We start from the raw sequence: 17,732 nt of genomic DNA, 5'->3' as shown, positions 1-17,732 counted from the left end.
TCTGACCACAGAACAGTTTTCCACTTTGCCACAGTCCATTTTAAATGAGCCTTGGCCCAGAGAAGACGTCTGCGCTTCTGGATCATGTTTAGATACAGCTTCTTCTTTGAACTATAGAGTTTTAGCTGGCAACAGCGGATGGCACGGTGAATTGTGTTCACAGATAATGTTCTCTGGAAATATTCCTGAGCCCATTTTGTGATTTCCAATACAGAAGCATGCCTGTATGTGATGCAGTGCTGTCTAAGGGCCCGAAGATCACGGGCACCCGGTATGGTTTTCCAGCCTTGACCCTTACGCACAGAGATTCTTCCAGATTCTCTGAATCTTTTGATGATATTATGCACTGTAGATGATGATATGTTCAAACTCTTTGCAATTTTACACTGTTGAACTCCTTTCTGATATTGCTCCACTATTTGTCGGCGCAGAATTGGGTGGATTGGTGATCCTCTTCCCATCTTTACTTCTGAGAGCCACTGCCACTCCAAGATGCTCTTTTTATACCCAGTCATGTTAATGACCTATTGCCAATTGACCTAATGAGTTGCAATTTGGTCCTCCAGCTGTTCCTTTTTTGTACCTTTAACTGTTCCAGCCTCTTATTGCCCCTGTCCCAACTTTTTTGAGATGTGTTGCTGTCATGAAATTTCAAATGAGCCAATATTTGGCATGAAATTTCAAAATGTCTCACTTTTGACATTTGATATGTTTTCTCTGTTCTATTGTGAATACAATATCAGTTTTTGAGATTTGTAAATTATTGCATTCCGTTTTTATTTACAATTTGTACTTTGTCCCAACTTTTTTGGAATTGGGGTTGTAAAAAGAAAATCACACGTTGGCTTGAAGATATATGAAGTTTATCTTTGTGTTGAAAAACTTGTATTTTTCATATGAAATGCATCGTGGATCTGAGTGACACATTTTAAATAATATTGGCTGGCTTTTTTTTTGTGAATGGATTATTATTATTATTATTATTATTATTATTATTATTATAATACATGCACACTCTCTTCATATCAGCATTCTCGAAGGCCAGTGCTAGTTTACCCACGACTCGATGCTGTTAGCACGGCAGTCCAGTTACCTTCCAGCCGGTGTAGCGTTCATCAATAGTGTCCGCGAAGGCCAACGCTAGCACAGTCAAGCCAGTACTACCGAGCGCTCCTAGCACAGGCTAACAACCGAGAAACTAAGATTTCCATCTACAGACTTCTTCCATGCACACGCTCCACAGTATTTTTCACTCATACTAAAGTATTCATTTACCTATGTAATTTACTTAGTTACTTTTAAAATCAACATCGACAACTACACACAACGGAGTGAACCGGCAGCCAAAATTCTCTCAAAATCTTCCATTTTTAACGACACAAACCTGGTAGTTGTGTTCGTTTACAAGTTGTCCCAGTCGCTCGCTAGCCTGGAAGTTTTATGTCTCGGACATGTGACGTCATGTTGTCTTGACAACCATGCAGTATCGTAAACCATATTCAACGCTCATTCTCCATTGGGTAGAGTGACGTAATACATGTAGGATAAGCGATATGCTATCAAACCAAGTGAATGAAATCTGCTAGAAGGGAATAGAACACATTTTTATTCCATTGAAAAAGTGTCCTGTATGGATAATAATTCTTGATATTTCACGCCGATGATGTCACTCCCAGTGTTTTCCCACTGACTGGATGCGCGTTGTCAAAATGGCGAGCCAGTTCAAAATGAAAATTCTTTAGATTAATTTGTATATTTTTTTGTGGATGTGTCCATATAATATAATATAAAGAACATTACACGGTTGCATGAAGATATGAACTTTATCTTCTCATATTGAAAATATTTTCGCTTGTTCGCTTCACTTGCTCGTGAATATGTTCACCGCTCGGAGATGAACTTCATATCTTTGCACAACCATGTAGTATCCTCTATATATCTCTTTTATTACTGATAGTTTCATGTACCGCTTGTCAGTTTGGGTGGTGCTGGTATGTTGTATATTTACCAATCAATATTTTTGGCACATCCACCTTGACAGTGTACAGTTAGATGCTATAGCTCATTTTTCCATGCACTATTTGATTAACGTTATTCCTCCAACAGTCTATCACACTACAGTGTCATCAGCCATGATAGCAAGATGTTTAAAGGAGATACGCAGAACCATGGCCTCACTTTTTGTTTATAAATGCCTTGAGACCTCATGAATGGCATAGGAATAGTTTTAAGCGTTAACAATAAATCGAATATAGTAATTTTTACGATTAAAGTGATTTTATATAGGTAGCGGTCCGAGTGAATGACCTTGACATCTGTGACGTCACAGCAGGAAGGCTATCGGTCTCATCGCCATTTTTGCTATACTAAAACACAGAGCTGACTGCAACGCCGATCCTCCGTTTTGCGCTAATTTATCGCCATGCCACATAGATGTGTTGCTGGCGGGTGCAGCAACTAGGCCTGGGCAAAAAATCGATGCGGTTTTAAAATCGAGTGGGCACGTGAAATCGATTCATTTTTTAAGAAACTCGAGTTTTACGGTTTATTTATTTATTTATTTATCCACTGTCTATGTGTCGCTCATGTTTTATAGCCCACGGCGCAGGCATATCATTTTTTACATTCGCCAATGCACTATCCTTTGTCGTTCATGTTTCCAAGACCATGGTGCACGCATGTCATTTTTATATTCACCAATCCACTGTCCCGACATCAATTTCCAGGCCGCAAGCCCGCAGCGCACGCATTTTTACATTCGCCAAAGAACCCTCGAGGCTTTCCGTACACGTCCTGCAGTTTCTCTAGTTCAAACAAACATGGCGAGTGAAGACGATGAGAAAGAGAGGCTCCTGCCCAAAATAGGCACAACTACATCAGTAATCTGGAACTGGTACCGCTTTGCTGAAACAGATGAAAAGCAAACAACACCGCTTTGCAAAGTGTGTCTGAAACCAGTTGTCGTTACCTGCAGCAGCACGACAAATCTGTTTCAACACTTGAAACGAAAACATCCCGCCGAATGGGAGAAATGCTGCGTTCTACGGAAAGAAAGCATTCCTAGCCGTACTTCCACTGCTAAGTCAACATCTGCCAAACAATCCACTCTACCGCAAAGCTTTTCAAGCTGTGTCCCGTACGAGAAGAGTGGGGCAAGATGGAAAGCTATTACGGATGCAATTACATACTTCATAGCCACCGACATGCTTCCGATTTATTCAGTAGAGAAGAGGGGGTTTCAGCATATGCTAAAGGTTCTGGATGCTCGGTACAACGTTCCTAGCCGCAAGTACTTTTCGGGTGTTGCGCTTCCTCAACTGTACAATCTTACTCGACAGAAGGTGTTAAGCGAGTTGCAAGGAATTGATTTTTATGCTGCCACTACGGACTTGTGGTCTAGTCGAACCATGCAGCCGTACATGAGCCTTACGGTTCACTACGTCAACGAAAGTTGGAAAATTCGAAGTGTGTGTCTACAAACCTCATACTTCCCGCAGGATCATACAGGCGAAAGCATAGCTCTCGAGTTAAAAGATGCACTCAGCAGCTGGAGCCTTCCCGAGGAGCGACTGACCTGCATCACAACCGACAGCGGCTCCAACGTAATTAAAGCCATGAAAGACAACAACTGGCCTTATGAAGAATGTTTGCACTTCTTTAAAATTAACAGTTGAGTTTTTTTATTGGATGTGTTACCTCAGGCTTTGGGCTCTTTAATAGCTCATTGTAGTGCGGGTCCATAAAACTACAGTGCACAAGCACTTTTTTTTGCTGAATACAGTTATTGAAGCCTCTTATGAAAATAAATGTGTTTTGGAAATACATTTACCGTGAGCAGTCATTTTATTTTGAAGGTGGTCATTGAATCGAATCGTGAATCGAGTTTTTTATTAAAAAATCGAAGGTTTTTTTTTTTGGGGTGAATCGCCCAGCCCTAGCAGCAACACGACAGAAGGTGGATTTACGTTGCATTCATGGTTCAAACTGCAAAGGTTTGGACGCGTTTTGCAAGAAATTCACGGATTGGGCGCCTACAAAGTGGTATCTCCTCTGCTCTGCACATTTTACTGAGGACTCTTATGAAACCTCTGGTCTGTTGAGGAGCGTTGGCTATAAGCCCGTACTGAGAGGGTGCAGTACCAACAATTAAAGGAAAAGAAAACTACAAGAAAAGGAAAGTAAGTTCAGTTGCACTAGTTCTCCTGGAGTGTGAGCTGAGCAGTAATGACGGAGTACTCAGTATAGAGAAAACAGAGAATGGCTGGACCAGTTGTCAGATTTCTCCGCTGGATATGCTTACCTCAGCAGCAATATCTCACTCTTGCGTGGAAGAAACGAATGAATGAAGAGCTGAAAGTCAGATTGTTTTGAAACAATCGGCCACAAGCTCGGCCTTCAGGAAGCGAGAACGCAGACGGGTAAGATGCGACTCTTATTTAGTTACATAACAACAAAACAACAACACTCGTCATTTACCTGCATTTAGACCAGGGGTTTTCAAAGTGTGGGAGAGTCAGCCCCCCCCCCCCCGGAGAGCAAATAAACAACAGCGCCCCCCCTTACAATTTTTGTTGTTGCTATAGTTAATGTTCCATTCGTATTTTTAAAAAAATGGTTGTTGTACACATTATTTTTTTCTTTTTCACATTTTAAACATCTGTGCTTTTTAAAACATCTTGTTTGACACATTTTAAACATCCCATAGCATCGTTAGCTAGCATCTCTTGGCAGACAACACACTGTGGCAGTGGAGCATCTTCAGATCCAGTCCATGAAAATCCAAACTTTAAATAATTGTGGTCATACTTCCTCCTTTTTCCAGTCCCCCAGGATTCCGCGGGCCTTTTTTGTGATTGTTGTGGGCTAAAATGTCTGATGTTGCGGGGGGTTTTCCAAAAAATTGCGATGAAAGTTGCGGTGTTTTTTAGGTTTTTGTTGCGATTACATTGCGGGAGGAAGTGAAAGTTGCGAGAAATTGTTGCGATTTTCTCTTTTTGTGATTAAAATTGAGTGATATGTTAAATATTAAGTTATTACTGAAAAACTATTGATTAAAAAAACAAAGAGAAATGGCCCTATAAACAATTTACCAATATAAAAGATTACCAGGACTACAAAAATGCAGAAAAATAGGCTTTACTTATCCAAATGCACCTGTTGGTTCAAAAGTTAAAGTGCATAGAACCTCACAGCACAACATGAAGTTACCTTAAAATATAATATAAATGCCTCAGCTTTCATGTAAGAAAAAAAAAACCTATTAATACTAGTACTGTGTGCAGGCAGTCTCTCCTGAAGACTAAATTAAACAATAATTATAAACTAATAAAATAAATGGCTCAGGCTTCATAGAAGAAAAAAACAATTTGAACAGAATCTCACAGTATGATGCTGAAGCTGCCTAAACAATGGAAAATAAAATACCATTTTGGCAAAAATGTTGGCATCCATTAACTTCTTGTATTAAGTAAAAAAAAAAATAAAGTGCACACAGTCCTTCACTGTAAACATAACACACTTTCAGTGTTGCCAGATACTGCTGACGTTTTCCAGTCCAAAATATGTTCAAAACCCGCCAAAATGCACTTGAAATCATCCAATCTGGCAACACGACGTGCATGCTGCTTCTCTTGAACACACGGAAGTAAGGCGGAAGGTAGTTTGTCGACGTCACCTCAAGACGACGCCAACGATTGGTCAAATTTGCGGGAAAGTTGCGGTGATTGGATATAATTGCAACACCGCCCTGAATTCGCGGGGATTGGTTGAATTTGCGCTGAAGTTGCAAATCGCAACATCCTGGAGGCTCTGTTTTTTTGCTTGGCCCAGACTTTGTCTCCTCACTCACTGTAGCTTTAGGTACTAAAAACCATAGACAGCTAAAAACCGATCCATTTTGTCTCTCACGTTGCGCCCCCCCTGAAGAACTCTGGCGCCCCACACTTTGAAAAGCCCTGGTTTAGATTAATACATGTAATTTGTATTGTGTATTGAAGTTACCGGTATAAGATTATTTAATTTGCTTCAGAATGTGATTCTCAGTTCATCTGATTATTTAATTAGCCTTTTACGTTTTATCAGTGAAAATGCATGCATGTACATGTATGTTGCATAAGTTATAACGCCTATCCTGTTTTAATGAGCGTCACATGAGACTGTCAGTTCAATTCCATCCAATTCTCTAGACGGCTTTGTTCTCCGGCTTTATTTCGTAAGGTGGGGGCCTCCGTGGCCGATGTGTTACTATCAGATTCACGTTCCGATGGTTCGAACTGATACGGTTCTACATGTATAGCAGTAGCATGTACACACACTCCAATTTCAGGATTATCACAGTCAGATGTATTACTATCTGAGGAATCTCCAATAAATCCGAACGAAGAGGCCATTGCAACCACTCTCTCCTGCCGAGTTTGACTTTGGTCTGTAGCACCGGTTCCCGCTGTGACGTCACCCACCTAGGGCTGGCTGGCTCAGCGGGGCAGTTCGACTGCCAACTTTGTGATCGATTTTAACTCTCAAAAATATATATATTTTTTTATTCACAATTATGCAGCATACAAGAGTCAAGGATGCTGATACTATCCACTCAGAAATGTATTTAAAAATAAAAGGTACTGTGTATCTCCTTTAAAATCCCAGCAGTGCTGCTGTACCTGATACACTCCGACTACAGCTACGGTGCTGAGAATGAAGCATCATCCGAATAAAAATCTGTTCCATACTGATCCATTTGCACTGATGGTGGTTCCTTTTACACTGATCGATGTGGAACTGACAGTCATTATAAATCTACAAAGTTCACTTAAATGGTTGGTGTATTAAAAGGTATATAAATATGTCGAAGAATAAGCTACATAACTCGGTGTATTTTAAGGACCTCCTCTTTTGTTTGGAAACCTTCCCTAGATGCCTTGTTACCCATTGGAACAAAGTTAGAGTCATCAGAAAATACACTCTGCTTCTGGGCCACAAAAATCCTCTGCACTCCAGACCCACTAGAAAAGGTTAGTTTTCCTCCTTTTGAAAAAAAAATCAGAAATGGTGAATGATTGTTTTTGCATGACCGCGAATGATCGATGCGGTTTTATTTTCCTGCGGGAGGTGTTGATATTAATTTTCGATAACGGCATATCTCTGACAGTAGTGGCGGCTGCAAGGCAAATCACAGGTTTCTAATAATGCAGAGATGTTTGTTATTTTTACGGAAGATGTCTCCAGTGTCCGTGATTTGTAGTAATCAGTGGTAAAGCTGTTTATTTAATTTCTCTGCCATGGGAAAGTCTTCAGGATAAAGGGCTGTGTATTTTGCAGTTTCTCTGTAACGTGACAAATTGTCTTATTAATTAAAGAAATCGAAAAATAGATAAGCAATTGTTCTCTTACAAGCCACAAGCCTATCACTGCTATAACAGGAGTGAGAGCAGGAACTAACCTGCTTTACAGATGTTCCACAGCATTAAATGTAACGATAAAAGGATAAAAATTCAGTGTAATTTCCGTCATCTGTCCATCGTACACAATTCAGTTAAATCGTATCTGCTCCGTCGGTTCTGCACGGATTTCCGTTCTGATTGTTTTTGTTTAAAAGAACTCATCACTTCGCACAAAACTTGGTCGTTGTCTCATCTCATCTCATCTCATTATCTCTAGCCGCTTTATCCTGTTCTACAGGGTCGCAGGCAAGCTGGAGCCTATCCCAGCTGACTACGGGCGAAAGGCGGGGTACACCCTGGACAAGTCGCCAGGTCATCACAGGGCTGACACATAGACACAGACAACCATTCACACTCACATTCACACCTACGGTCAATTTAGAGTCACCAGTTAACCTAACCTGCATGTCTTTGGACTGTGGGGGAAACCGGAGCACCCGGAGGAAACCCACGCGGACACGGGGAGAACATGCAAACTCCACACAGAAAGGCCCTCGCCGGCCATGGGGCTCGAACCCAGGACCTTCTTGCTGTGAGGCGACAGCGTTAACCACTACACCACCGTGCCGCCTGGTCGTTGTTTTGTCAATTTTTTTTTTTTTTGCTAACGAGTTACTAATGTACCCCGCCTTTCGCCCGTAGTCGGCTGGGATAGGCTCCAGCTTGCCTGCGACCCTGTAGAAGGATAAAGCGGCTAGAGATAATGAGATGAGAATGAATGAGATGAGTTACTAATCAGGCAAAATGAGCAAATTTTCCAGGCCTCTCACTAGAATTGTATCTCCTCTCTCGTTTCTCATCCGATTCCAGTTCTGATCGATGTTTTGGGTAGATCATCTTGTGAGGAACAAAACTTGGCTATTTTCCTGTTGTAAACAATTTGTTTACCACTTTGTTTATTTTCAGTGAAATCGTATCCCCTCCATCAATTTTCAATGGATTTCCGTTCCGTTTGTTTTATTTGAAAGAACTAGTCATTCTACACAACGCTTGGTCGTCGTATTGTCAAATTTTTGCGAACGAACTGCTAATTAGGTCAACGTAACGAATCTTGGGACTTCTCATTAGAATTGTATCTCCTCTCACGGTTCTCACCCAATTTCAGTTCTGATCGATGTTTTGGGTCGATCTTCCATCGGGTAACAAAACTCGGTCATTTGTTTGTTGATTTTCTTGTTGGAAACAAATTGTTTACAACTTTTTCAGTTAAATCGTGTCTCCTCCTTCACTTCTCAGTGGATTTCAGTTCTGATTGTTTTCTTTGAAAGAACTAGACCTTCTGCACAACACTTGCTCATTGTATTGTGCGTTTTTTGCGAACAAATTAGTAATTAGGTCAACTTAACACATTTTCTTCTGACTAGAATTGTATCTCCTCTCTCATTTATCATGCGAATTCAGTTCTGATCGATGTTTTGGGTTGATCTTCCCTCAGGGAACAAAATTTAGTCCTTTGTTGATTTTCCTGTTGTAAACAGTTTGGTGTGGAGTAGGGATGGCGAAAACTAAAAAAAAATCTTGACCGACCACTGAGCCTCATTAGCCGGTTAAAGGAACAGTCCACCGTACTTCCATAATGAAATATGTTCTTATCTGAATTGAGACGAGCTGATCCGTACCTCTCCGAGCTTTGCGCGACCTCCCAGTCAGTCAGACGCGCTGTCACTCCTGTTAGCAATGTAGCTAGGCTCAGCATGGCCAATGGTATTTTTTGGGGCTGTAGTTAGATGCGACCAAACTCTTCCGCGTTTTTCCTGTTTACATAGGTTTATATGACCAGTGATATGAAACAAAGTTCAGTTACACAAATTGAAACGTGGCGATTTTCTATGCTATGGAAAGTCCGCACTATAATGACAGGCGTACTAACACCTTCTGCGCGCTTCGGCAGCGCATTGATACCATCACTCGGAGTTGTACCATTTTTTTTTTTGGACAGGGCAGACGGACCAGGGCATTCGCCCGCCTGGCCGTGCCCGACGAGGAGCGCTCTCGGCCGGCTTGGGAGGCAGACGGCAGCCCCTCCTGGAAGTGTGGTTTTACCATGGGCCTCATGCGGAAAAATGACAACGTCCCATTTTTACCATGGGCCTTAGGCTGAAAAAATGACAAAGTCCCAGTTTTATCATGGGGCTTGAGTTGTACCATTTTTTTAGACAGGGCGGACGGACCAGGGCATTCGCCCGCCTGGCTGTGCCCGAAGAGGAGTGAAGGTATCAATGCGCTGTCGAAGCGCGCAGAAGGTGTTAGTACGCCTGTCATTATAGTGCGGACTTTCCATAGCATAGAAAATCGCCACGTTTCAATTTGTGTAACTGAACTTTGTTTCATGTCACTGGTCATATAAACCTATGTAAACAGGAAAAACGCGGAAGAGTTTGGTCGCATCTAACTACAGCCCCAAAAAATACCATTGGCCATACTGAGCCTAGCTACATTGCTAACAGGAGTAACAGCACGTCTGACTGACTGGGAGGTCGCGCAAAGCTCGGAGAGGTACGGATCAGCTCGTCTCAATTCAGAGAAGAACATATTTCATTATGGAAGTACGGTGGACTGTTCCTTTAAAGTCGGTTAACCTATGAGTTTAAAATTCTAGAATTGGAATTATTAGAATCTATTCTAAATCTAACCGCGAGCATCCGCACATTCAGTCCCAGTCGCTGCCCTCCACTCACATTACCTTTTCTACAGCGCGAAACATTTAGTCAAACGCGGCACTGATGTCGAGAGGTTTGTATTGGAGCAGAGGACAAATGGCCGTGTCAGCAAGGGGCACGCACTTTTGTTAGGTTGCAACTTGGCATTAAAAATATCAGTGTGAACATGTTCTCAATAAATTGCCGTCATTTTCTAAGCGGCAAGCTTTAGCTCAGTCATTACAGGTGCTTGCATTGAGTAGCCTATTGAAAACAATCCTATCATACACTTGTCCCATCTTAACTTTTCATTGAAGATAGGACGTTTTAGCGATACGGCCAGGGCTCGAAATTAACTTTTTTTCTTTGTGTCCCCCAGTGGTCCCGAATTCTGTGTTGTATTGTCCCGAATGGAAGCAATAGTGTCCCCATTTTTTTCCTCTCTGAAATAACCAGTGGTTAATATTATCATATGAAGTCTCATCTCATCTCATTATCTCTAGCCGCTTTATCCTGCCCTACAGGGTCGCAGGCAAGCCGGAGCCCATCCCAGCTGACCACGGGCAAAAGGCGGGGTACACCCTGGACAAGTCGCCAGGTCATCACAGGGCTGACACATAGACACAGACAACCATTCACACTCACATTCACACCTACGCTCAATTTAGAGTCACCAGTTAACCTAACCTGCATGTCTTTGGACTGTGGGGGAAACCGGAGCACCCGGAGGAAACCCATGCGGACACGGGGAGAACATGCAAACTCCACACAGAAAGGCCCTCGCCGGCCCCGGGGCTCGAACCCAGGACCTTCTTGCTGTGAGGCGACAGCGCTAACCACTACACCACCGTGCCGCCCATCATATGAAGTTACTATTATATTTGTAACTATGCGATTTTGAACCCTTTATATCATTTTTACAATAAGTCACAAGACACAAGCGACACATGTCCTATACATCATCTACTTCAAAATTACAGTTATTGCATTTTCAGTTTATTAAACTTTGGCGATCTCACTGTATGAATAGATACCCGTTTATTTAAAGGGGCCAACTAGCTCATTCAGAAAATGTTTCAACTCCCTACATCTGCAGTACACTTTAGTTGAAAATAAGACCCCTTTTATGTTCATTTCATCTACTTATACCTTGAATATCTGTTGGCACTTATAAGGCCAACTTATAATTTTCACCATTACCGTTATCCATTTTTATGAACTTTCCATTATCCATTACCGTTATCCATTTTTATGAACTTTCCGTTATCCATTTTATGAACTTTCGCTGCCGGGTGCAAATGTTAGCATCATCAACATAGTACCAGGTCCGAGCCTAGTTGTGCTGCTGACTGACTAAACTTTCTGAACTAGAAAGACACCAAGAAAACTCACTTATTCTGTTGAACGGTATCTTCCGTCAATATCATCCACATCATTCCTGCTGTATTTTATAACGTGTCTAACAGTGTTCATTAAGTTCATTCAGTTGCTAGCGTTGCCTGCAGACCAGGCGATGACACTTCGGATCCTGAAGGTCCCGGAGACGTTATGTCTGGGCTTTCAGTTTCTTCCCCGTGGTCGGTCCGCTTCAACCACTTAAGCATTTTTGTTCTGGCAAGAGTCGGCGCAGCGTGTGCGGTAGCAATTCCATTCCAAGTCCATATAATGCGGACTCCGGCCGAAGATTCTAGAACAGAATGCGCTGCTCTGTAGCCTACGGATGCAGGTGCATCGAAAGTGTAGCTACTATGTATTTTTCGCTGTTAACGTTTTAAAATTAAAATTGACAAATTAGGTGAATGTCTACGTATGTGTTACGGCTTTGTAAATAATATTAATATAGAACTTTTTTTCTAGATCTGTTTTTTTTTCCATTGTCCCAGGATTGTCCCAGATATGATAATTTTGTGTCCCGATGACATTTTTTATGGTCCCCGGGACATCGGGACACCGTTAGTTTCGAGCGCTGGATACGGCCCCTGGTGTTTACAGTTAACTGCAGTAGGCTGTGTGTTGATATTGCATACTGCTACGGACTAGGCACTTTTCTTCGAAGTGAGACGCAGAGACCTCATACTGCAATTGTTTTCCAGCTACTGATATTATGGTTACATGGCTGCTAATTGTGCGCAGCCATTGGGAATGGAATAGCTGGAGCTGAGCTGATTAGCCGCTAAGCTAATATAGCAACTGTCTGATGCTAAGTAACATCAGTGAGTAACCAGGTTTTAGTTCAGATCTTGTGTATTATTATTACGTTGACATTAATATTCACCAGACTAATCAACCATCGACTTCATTCATGCGCCGTGTTCTTGTTTCTTTGATAGTCAAGAATTTCCTTGATGTTACGTACCTGGTTAACATCGTAGTAAAATGTAATCCAACACTGAGACTTTTCTTTCGCCGAGTGGCAGCTGTCTTCAACTGGGGCGGGAGGGCGGGACATGACTGAATGGGTGTTTCTGATTTGTCAGCTGTCGTCCTTATACCGCATGGCATGCCCCAAGCGTTTACAACACAGAATTCCAGGTTCTCCGCTCCAAAATCGGCAGCTTCAAAACGATTTTTTTTTTTTAACCGACAACCAAAAATAAATTAACCGGTTGACGTTGATTCGGTCAACCATCGGTCAAACGGTCATCAGTTAACATCCCTAGCGTGGAGGTTGGTCCTCTCGCACAGTGTCACATTTCAGTTCTATTTGATGTTCTGGTCGTCATGGTTGTTTTGATGGCAGGCCAGATGAGCTACTATGTCCTTGGCATCCTGGTTTTAAAAACTGCAGTCCTTGGCAGTTTGCTACCAAAAGAACTCAACACTTTGTGTTGTTCAGGATCTGCTGTTGTACAAAAATAATCACTCCAACAGCATGCATTGTCGTGTCTACATTCCTGTCGAGAATTTTTGTGTGCATTTGCATCATTGCTCAACAATTCAGCTTCACTGTAGGTTTACCAGGCAACCTTTTGTTATTCTTGCAATGCCTTTCTGTATCCCAGGTAGCTTTGACGAAGCAAGTGCAGAGCTGGTGGGACGCTGGGGAAATAACAGAGCTTGGTGAATGTGCACCACCGGCTCAGCCGAGCAGAATAGATAATCTGACTGTGGTGGAGCCGGGCAAAATCAAACGTGGCAAAGGAGGCACACAGGTACGCACAGCATCACCAAGGGGAGTCAGAGGTGTTGAATTAATAAACAAACCAGGAAGCTTTTATAGCTTTCCATGAAATATGGGACGATATGTCACAACACAATAACATATTTTGTATGCTATAACCTTTTCATCCAGCAGGTAAAATATAGCTTTGGCATTTTAGGTCCAACTCATTCTAACACCTTCTTGTGATGATCATTCCAGAAAATCGAGATGATTGGTGATGTCCAGTTTATTTCTGTCTTTGTAGGCAAGCAGAATTGCTTTGCTTCATTCTCTGGCTAACATAGAGCAGTGGGCTATTGACCTCTCGTGGGATATCATCGCTCGATTCTCTACAGTCAAGCTGAGCTCCGGAGAGACTCTGCCACGAGAGTTCTTCAGCGACTTTGTCAAAGTAGCCAGCGATGAAGCCAAGGTTGGGCTCTTAACATGATTTCTGTACGAGTTCAAATCAACTTTGGTTTGTTATCTGATTAGGCTATAGTATAACCTGTTTTTATTTTCATCAGCATTATGAATTATTAGAGCAAAGGATCAAGGAGCTCGGCAGCTCTTTTGGTGCTCTTCCAGTACATAACGGTGAGAAGGCTGTTTGTCTTAAATCTCTGCATGGTTTCAGTGAAGCTGGATTGTGAGTGATGAAGATGTTTTGTCTTTACAGGTTTGTGGCAGTCAGCAGCAGAAACGTCACATGATCTTCTGGCTAGGCTGGCTATCGTACACATGGTCCATGAGGCTAGGTACTCCACAGATATTGTCAGACTTTCGTTAAAAGTTAAGCATTTTAAAGGAGCAATTTGTAATGATTAGAGACCTCTGCTGCTTGCAATATAAATTTCGAGCCCTCTGTTGCTTGCAACAACCTTAGTTTAGTCCAAACCCAGGCCCGCCGACAGGGGGGGACAAACGGGTATGTTGTCCCGGGCCCAGGAATGGGGAGGGCCCAGAACTGGGCTCTCATGAAGTTGCGATTATTTTTATTTAATTTCAAAATGTGTTGATTTGGGGGAGAAATGTGCTATATTTGCATTCAATAAATGATTTCTAGATCTTTTGCCTTTATTGTCTTTGAAAAAGGCATCAAGAACCCCCTACCACCCCTAATGCAAAAATGGTTTGGTCTGACTCTTTGATTAAGGGGGAAAAAACGACATCGTTCGATCATAGCGCTTCGACAATCAGCGTGCGTGCCATTTGCCAACATGCACAAGTCAGGAGCACAGAAAAGAAAAGAGAAAAAGAGAGGAAGAAACCAAGAGACTCAGGGGCTCACTGCATAAATATTTTAAAAAAGATTCGGATGATGCAGCAGGTACTAGCAAAGGCAGTGGGGCAGCTGAGCCAGGTAAGACCAGTGTTGGGCACGTTACTTTCAAAAAGTAATTAGTTATAGTTACTAGTTACTTTTCCCAAAAAGTAACTGAGTTAGTAAGGGAGTTACTTTGTCATAAAAGTAACTAATTACCAGGGAAAGTAATTATTCCGTTACATTTTGTTCCACCTCAAAAAAAATCAAATTCAATTAGTGTAATCATAATAAAAGTGAATGTTAAATGTGTTTAATGACTGAAATGGACACTTAACAGAACCGATTAGTAACGTTATCTACACTATATTAATATTTTTGTGGGACAATGTGAGATAAGACATCTATCAAATGTAATATATTTTTGTAGTTATTAAAATTATGTTACTAATTACTGGCCACTGACGAGGACAAACGCTTTGTTCCTCGACATAATGTGCATTGCACGTAAACACTCTTGCCTTTTATTTCAAGTAATGAAAAGTAATGGCTGTATTTCCAATGTGAAAGCGCAGTGCTGGGCTGACCGCTCGCCATCGCTGTGTCTTCCGATTGAAAGAGCGTGCACAGTAGTGCAGTAGGCGTGGCCTACCTACGTATGTTGTCCAAATCTACTCTGATTGGCTTACTGTGCTGTTGTCTCGCGTCTCCCCGCCCCACACGAAAGCAGAGTAAAGAAAGGCTGAACGAGCAGCGTGCCAGATGAGAACAGCTTTAATAAAGTAACGCATAGTATTTTATTGTAAGTAACGGGAACGGCGTTATAACGATGTAAAAAGTAATTAGTTAGATTACTCGTTACTAAAAAAAGTAACGCCGTTTATTTCTAACGCCGTTATTCCCATCACTGGGTAAGACACAGCCAACTTTTTCCAGCCCCGTAAAGTAACCCCAACCAAGGCACGCGCGGCACGCAATTCATGTTACAAACAAGGGGAGAGCAAGTCACACTGAACACCATATCAAACGCACAGGGCATTGAATCATTTCATAACCACAACGGCTTAATAACATTGTGTTTCATATATCTGATTGAAGCTAAGAATATTCACATTAGCCCGCAATCATATCCCGCCGTTTCTCGAGCGGTGTGTTCTTCTCTGCTTTTCACACTGGACAGTACGCACGCACAACAAAAGTCCGGCGCATTGCATTTCGCACCTGAATAGTTGCAGACTAAGGAAATGTTAAAATGTTAAAACTGTAAAAATGTTGAAATGCTAAAATGAAATGGTTGTTGACCGGTTGAATGGTTTTTGAATACCTGTCATTTAAGGGTTGGAGTGAGTACAGACTGGGATAAGAGAGGTGTGTGTGTGTGTGTGTGTGTGGGTTGGCCCGGGGGGTGGGGTGGGGGGCTTGTTGGGGGGGCCCATTCAGAGCATTTTGTCCCGGGCCCAGCCAAAGCTGTCAGCGGCCCTGTCCAAACCCATGCCGTCTCTAGAAGCCATGCATGGCTCATGAGTTTCCTAAAAATGAAGCAAAGCTGAGCAGCACCCTTCTGATTGTAGAGCTCATTTCTGGGCCAGAAAATTATAAACAGAAGCTTAAAATCAAGAACGTAGCCAATTCTGTGTCAGTATTGTTTTACAGAATTTTAGTTTTTTCAGTATATTTGAAATTCGATGAACATTCACTTGGGTGTAAAAACACTTTAAAAAATTACAGACTGCACCTTTAAAGGTAGACTGCCTTTCAGATTTTTCAAGTGTAGGTCATAAAAAGAATTCTCCCTGATTTTATTTTTGTTTAATGGACCAAAAGCTACTGCATTCAAGTCACAGACTAACAATTTTATTCTTTTATTTATTTATTTATTTATTTATTTATTTCTTAAATAGAACACTGTGGCCCTAAATTCTCTGCTATTTTTTCCTGCTTCACCATGACCCAATTCAAGATGCTGCGTCATGTGGTGGGCTTTCCCCGTTTGCGCAAGGCATTGTGGGATACAAATTTGAAACAGGAGAGAAAAATGGAGGACGCGAGTGTGCGAATGAAACAGAAAGACCAATTACAGTAACGGAAAGCAAGAAGAAAAGTTATGTTGTGAAGGAACGGAAACGCAGGACCAAACTAATAAATGTCGGTGGTCAGCGAGCACCTCGGTGTGATCAGCTGTTCATTTAGCGACAGAATGATGGAACTGTCAGTGCACGGTCAAGGTAAACCTGCGCATGCGCACACGGATTTTCTGTGTCTGCTTGACTGCGCGAAGCGAGCAATTTCATGCACATTATTTGCTCGGGAATCCCCTCAAATTAAATAACTTCCCAGCCACAGAATGGCCTGATATTTTGTGAGATATGACAGAAATAAGCATGTATCACAATGACTACATTTCAGAGGGAGCTAAATTTCACCGATTTTATGAAATAGCAAGGCTGTCTAGCTTTAAACCCATGTCTGAAAAATTCCATTCCAATTCAGTACACTCACTGTTTTGTTTTTTTTGTGGGATTTCTTAGGGGCTTAGACGTGCATCCTCAGACACTGTCCCGCTTTGCAGTGCAAGGAGACGCAAGCTCCGTAAAAATCCTGGAGGTGATTTATGCTGATGAGATAACACATGTGGCTGCAGGACTCCGATGGTTCACTTACATTTGCTCCAAGGAGGAACGGGTAAGAATAATCAGTCCAAAAATAAGTGCTACCTTTCCCATGTTTGTTTCTGTCCAGGTTTTTATTACATTCATATTAATGGCACTTTTCAACCAGACAGTATCGTCATGGGTCATTTAAATTCCCATCATTCCACATTATGTTGGTTTCAGTGCCAAGTTTGGATGTATTGGCAAATCTAGAAATAGTGGAGATCATTGAATATTCAGATGCAACTGTCTCAGAATTTCTGGGAAAAAATATCTTCAAGTTAAGCCAAATCACAAATTTTATTTGTTTCATTTAAAGAACAGAGATCTATCAAAGTCTGATCTTCACAACACATGTTTTTGGAAGTGTATCATGGCACGAACAAAGGAGATTACTGAGGACCTCAGAAAAAGCGTTGTTGATGCTCATCAGGCTGGAAAAGGTTACAAAACCATCTCTAAAGAGTTTGGACTCCACAGTCAGACAGATTGTGTAGAGGTGGAGGAAATTCAAGACCATCGTTACCCTCCCCAGGAGTTGTCGACCAACAAAGATCACTCCAAGAGCAAGGCATGTAATAGTCGGCGAGGTCACAAAGG

The 17,732-nt window shown here is 41.9% G+C and overlaps 1 protein-coding gene across 1 annotated transcript in view; it reads left to right on the top strand.

Moving 5' to 3' along the window:
* The window catches only part of si:ch73-314g15.3 (uncharacterized protein LOC368688 homolog), a 33,868-nt gene that overhangs the window by 10,742 nt on the left and 5,394 nt on the right, over positions 1-17,732 (top strand). Inside the window, exons 5-10 of the mRNA XM_060912084.1 lie at positions 6,910-7,007; positions 13,078-13,227; positions 13,483-13,650; positions 13,745-13,814; positions 13,897-13,975; positions 17,010-17,163. Coding sequence (XP_060768067.1) covers positions 6,910-7,007; positions 13,078-13,227; positions 13,483-13,650; positions 13,745-13,814; positions 13,897-13,975; positions 17,010-17,163 — 719 coding nt within the window. The remainder of the gene's footprint in view (positions 1-6,909; positions 7,008-13,077; positions 13,228-13,482; positions 13,651-13,744; positions 13,815-13,896; positions 13,976-17,009; positions 17,164-17,732) is intronic.

This window comes from Neoarius graeffei, chromosome 27 (assembly GCF_027579695.1).
Source record: "Neoarius graeffei isolate fNeoGra1 chromosome 27, fNeoGra1.pri, whole genome shotgun sequence".
Lineage (NCBI taxonomy): Eukaryota > Metazoa > Chordata > Actinopteri > Siluriformes > Ariidae > Neoarius > Neoarius graeffei.
Note: the sequence above shows the minus strand (reverse complement) of the source record. Positions and strands in the feature narration are given on the sequence as shown.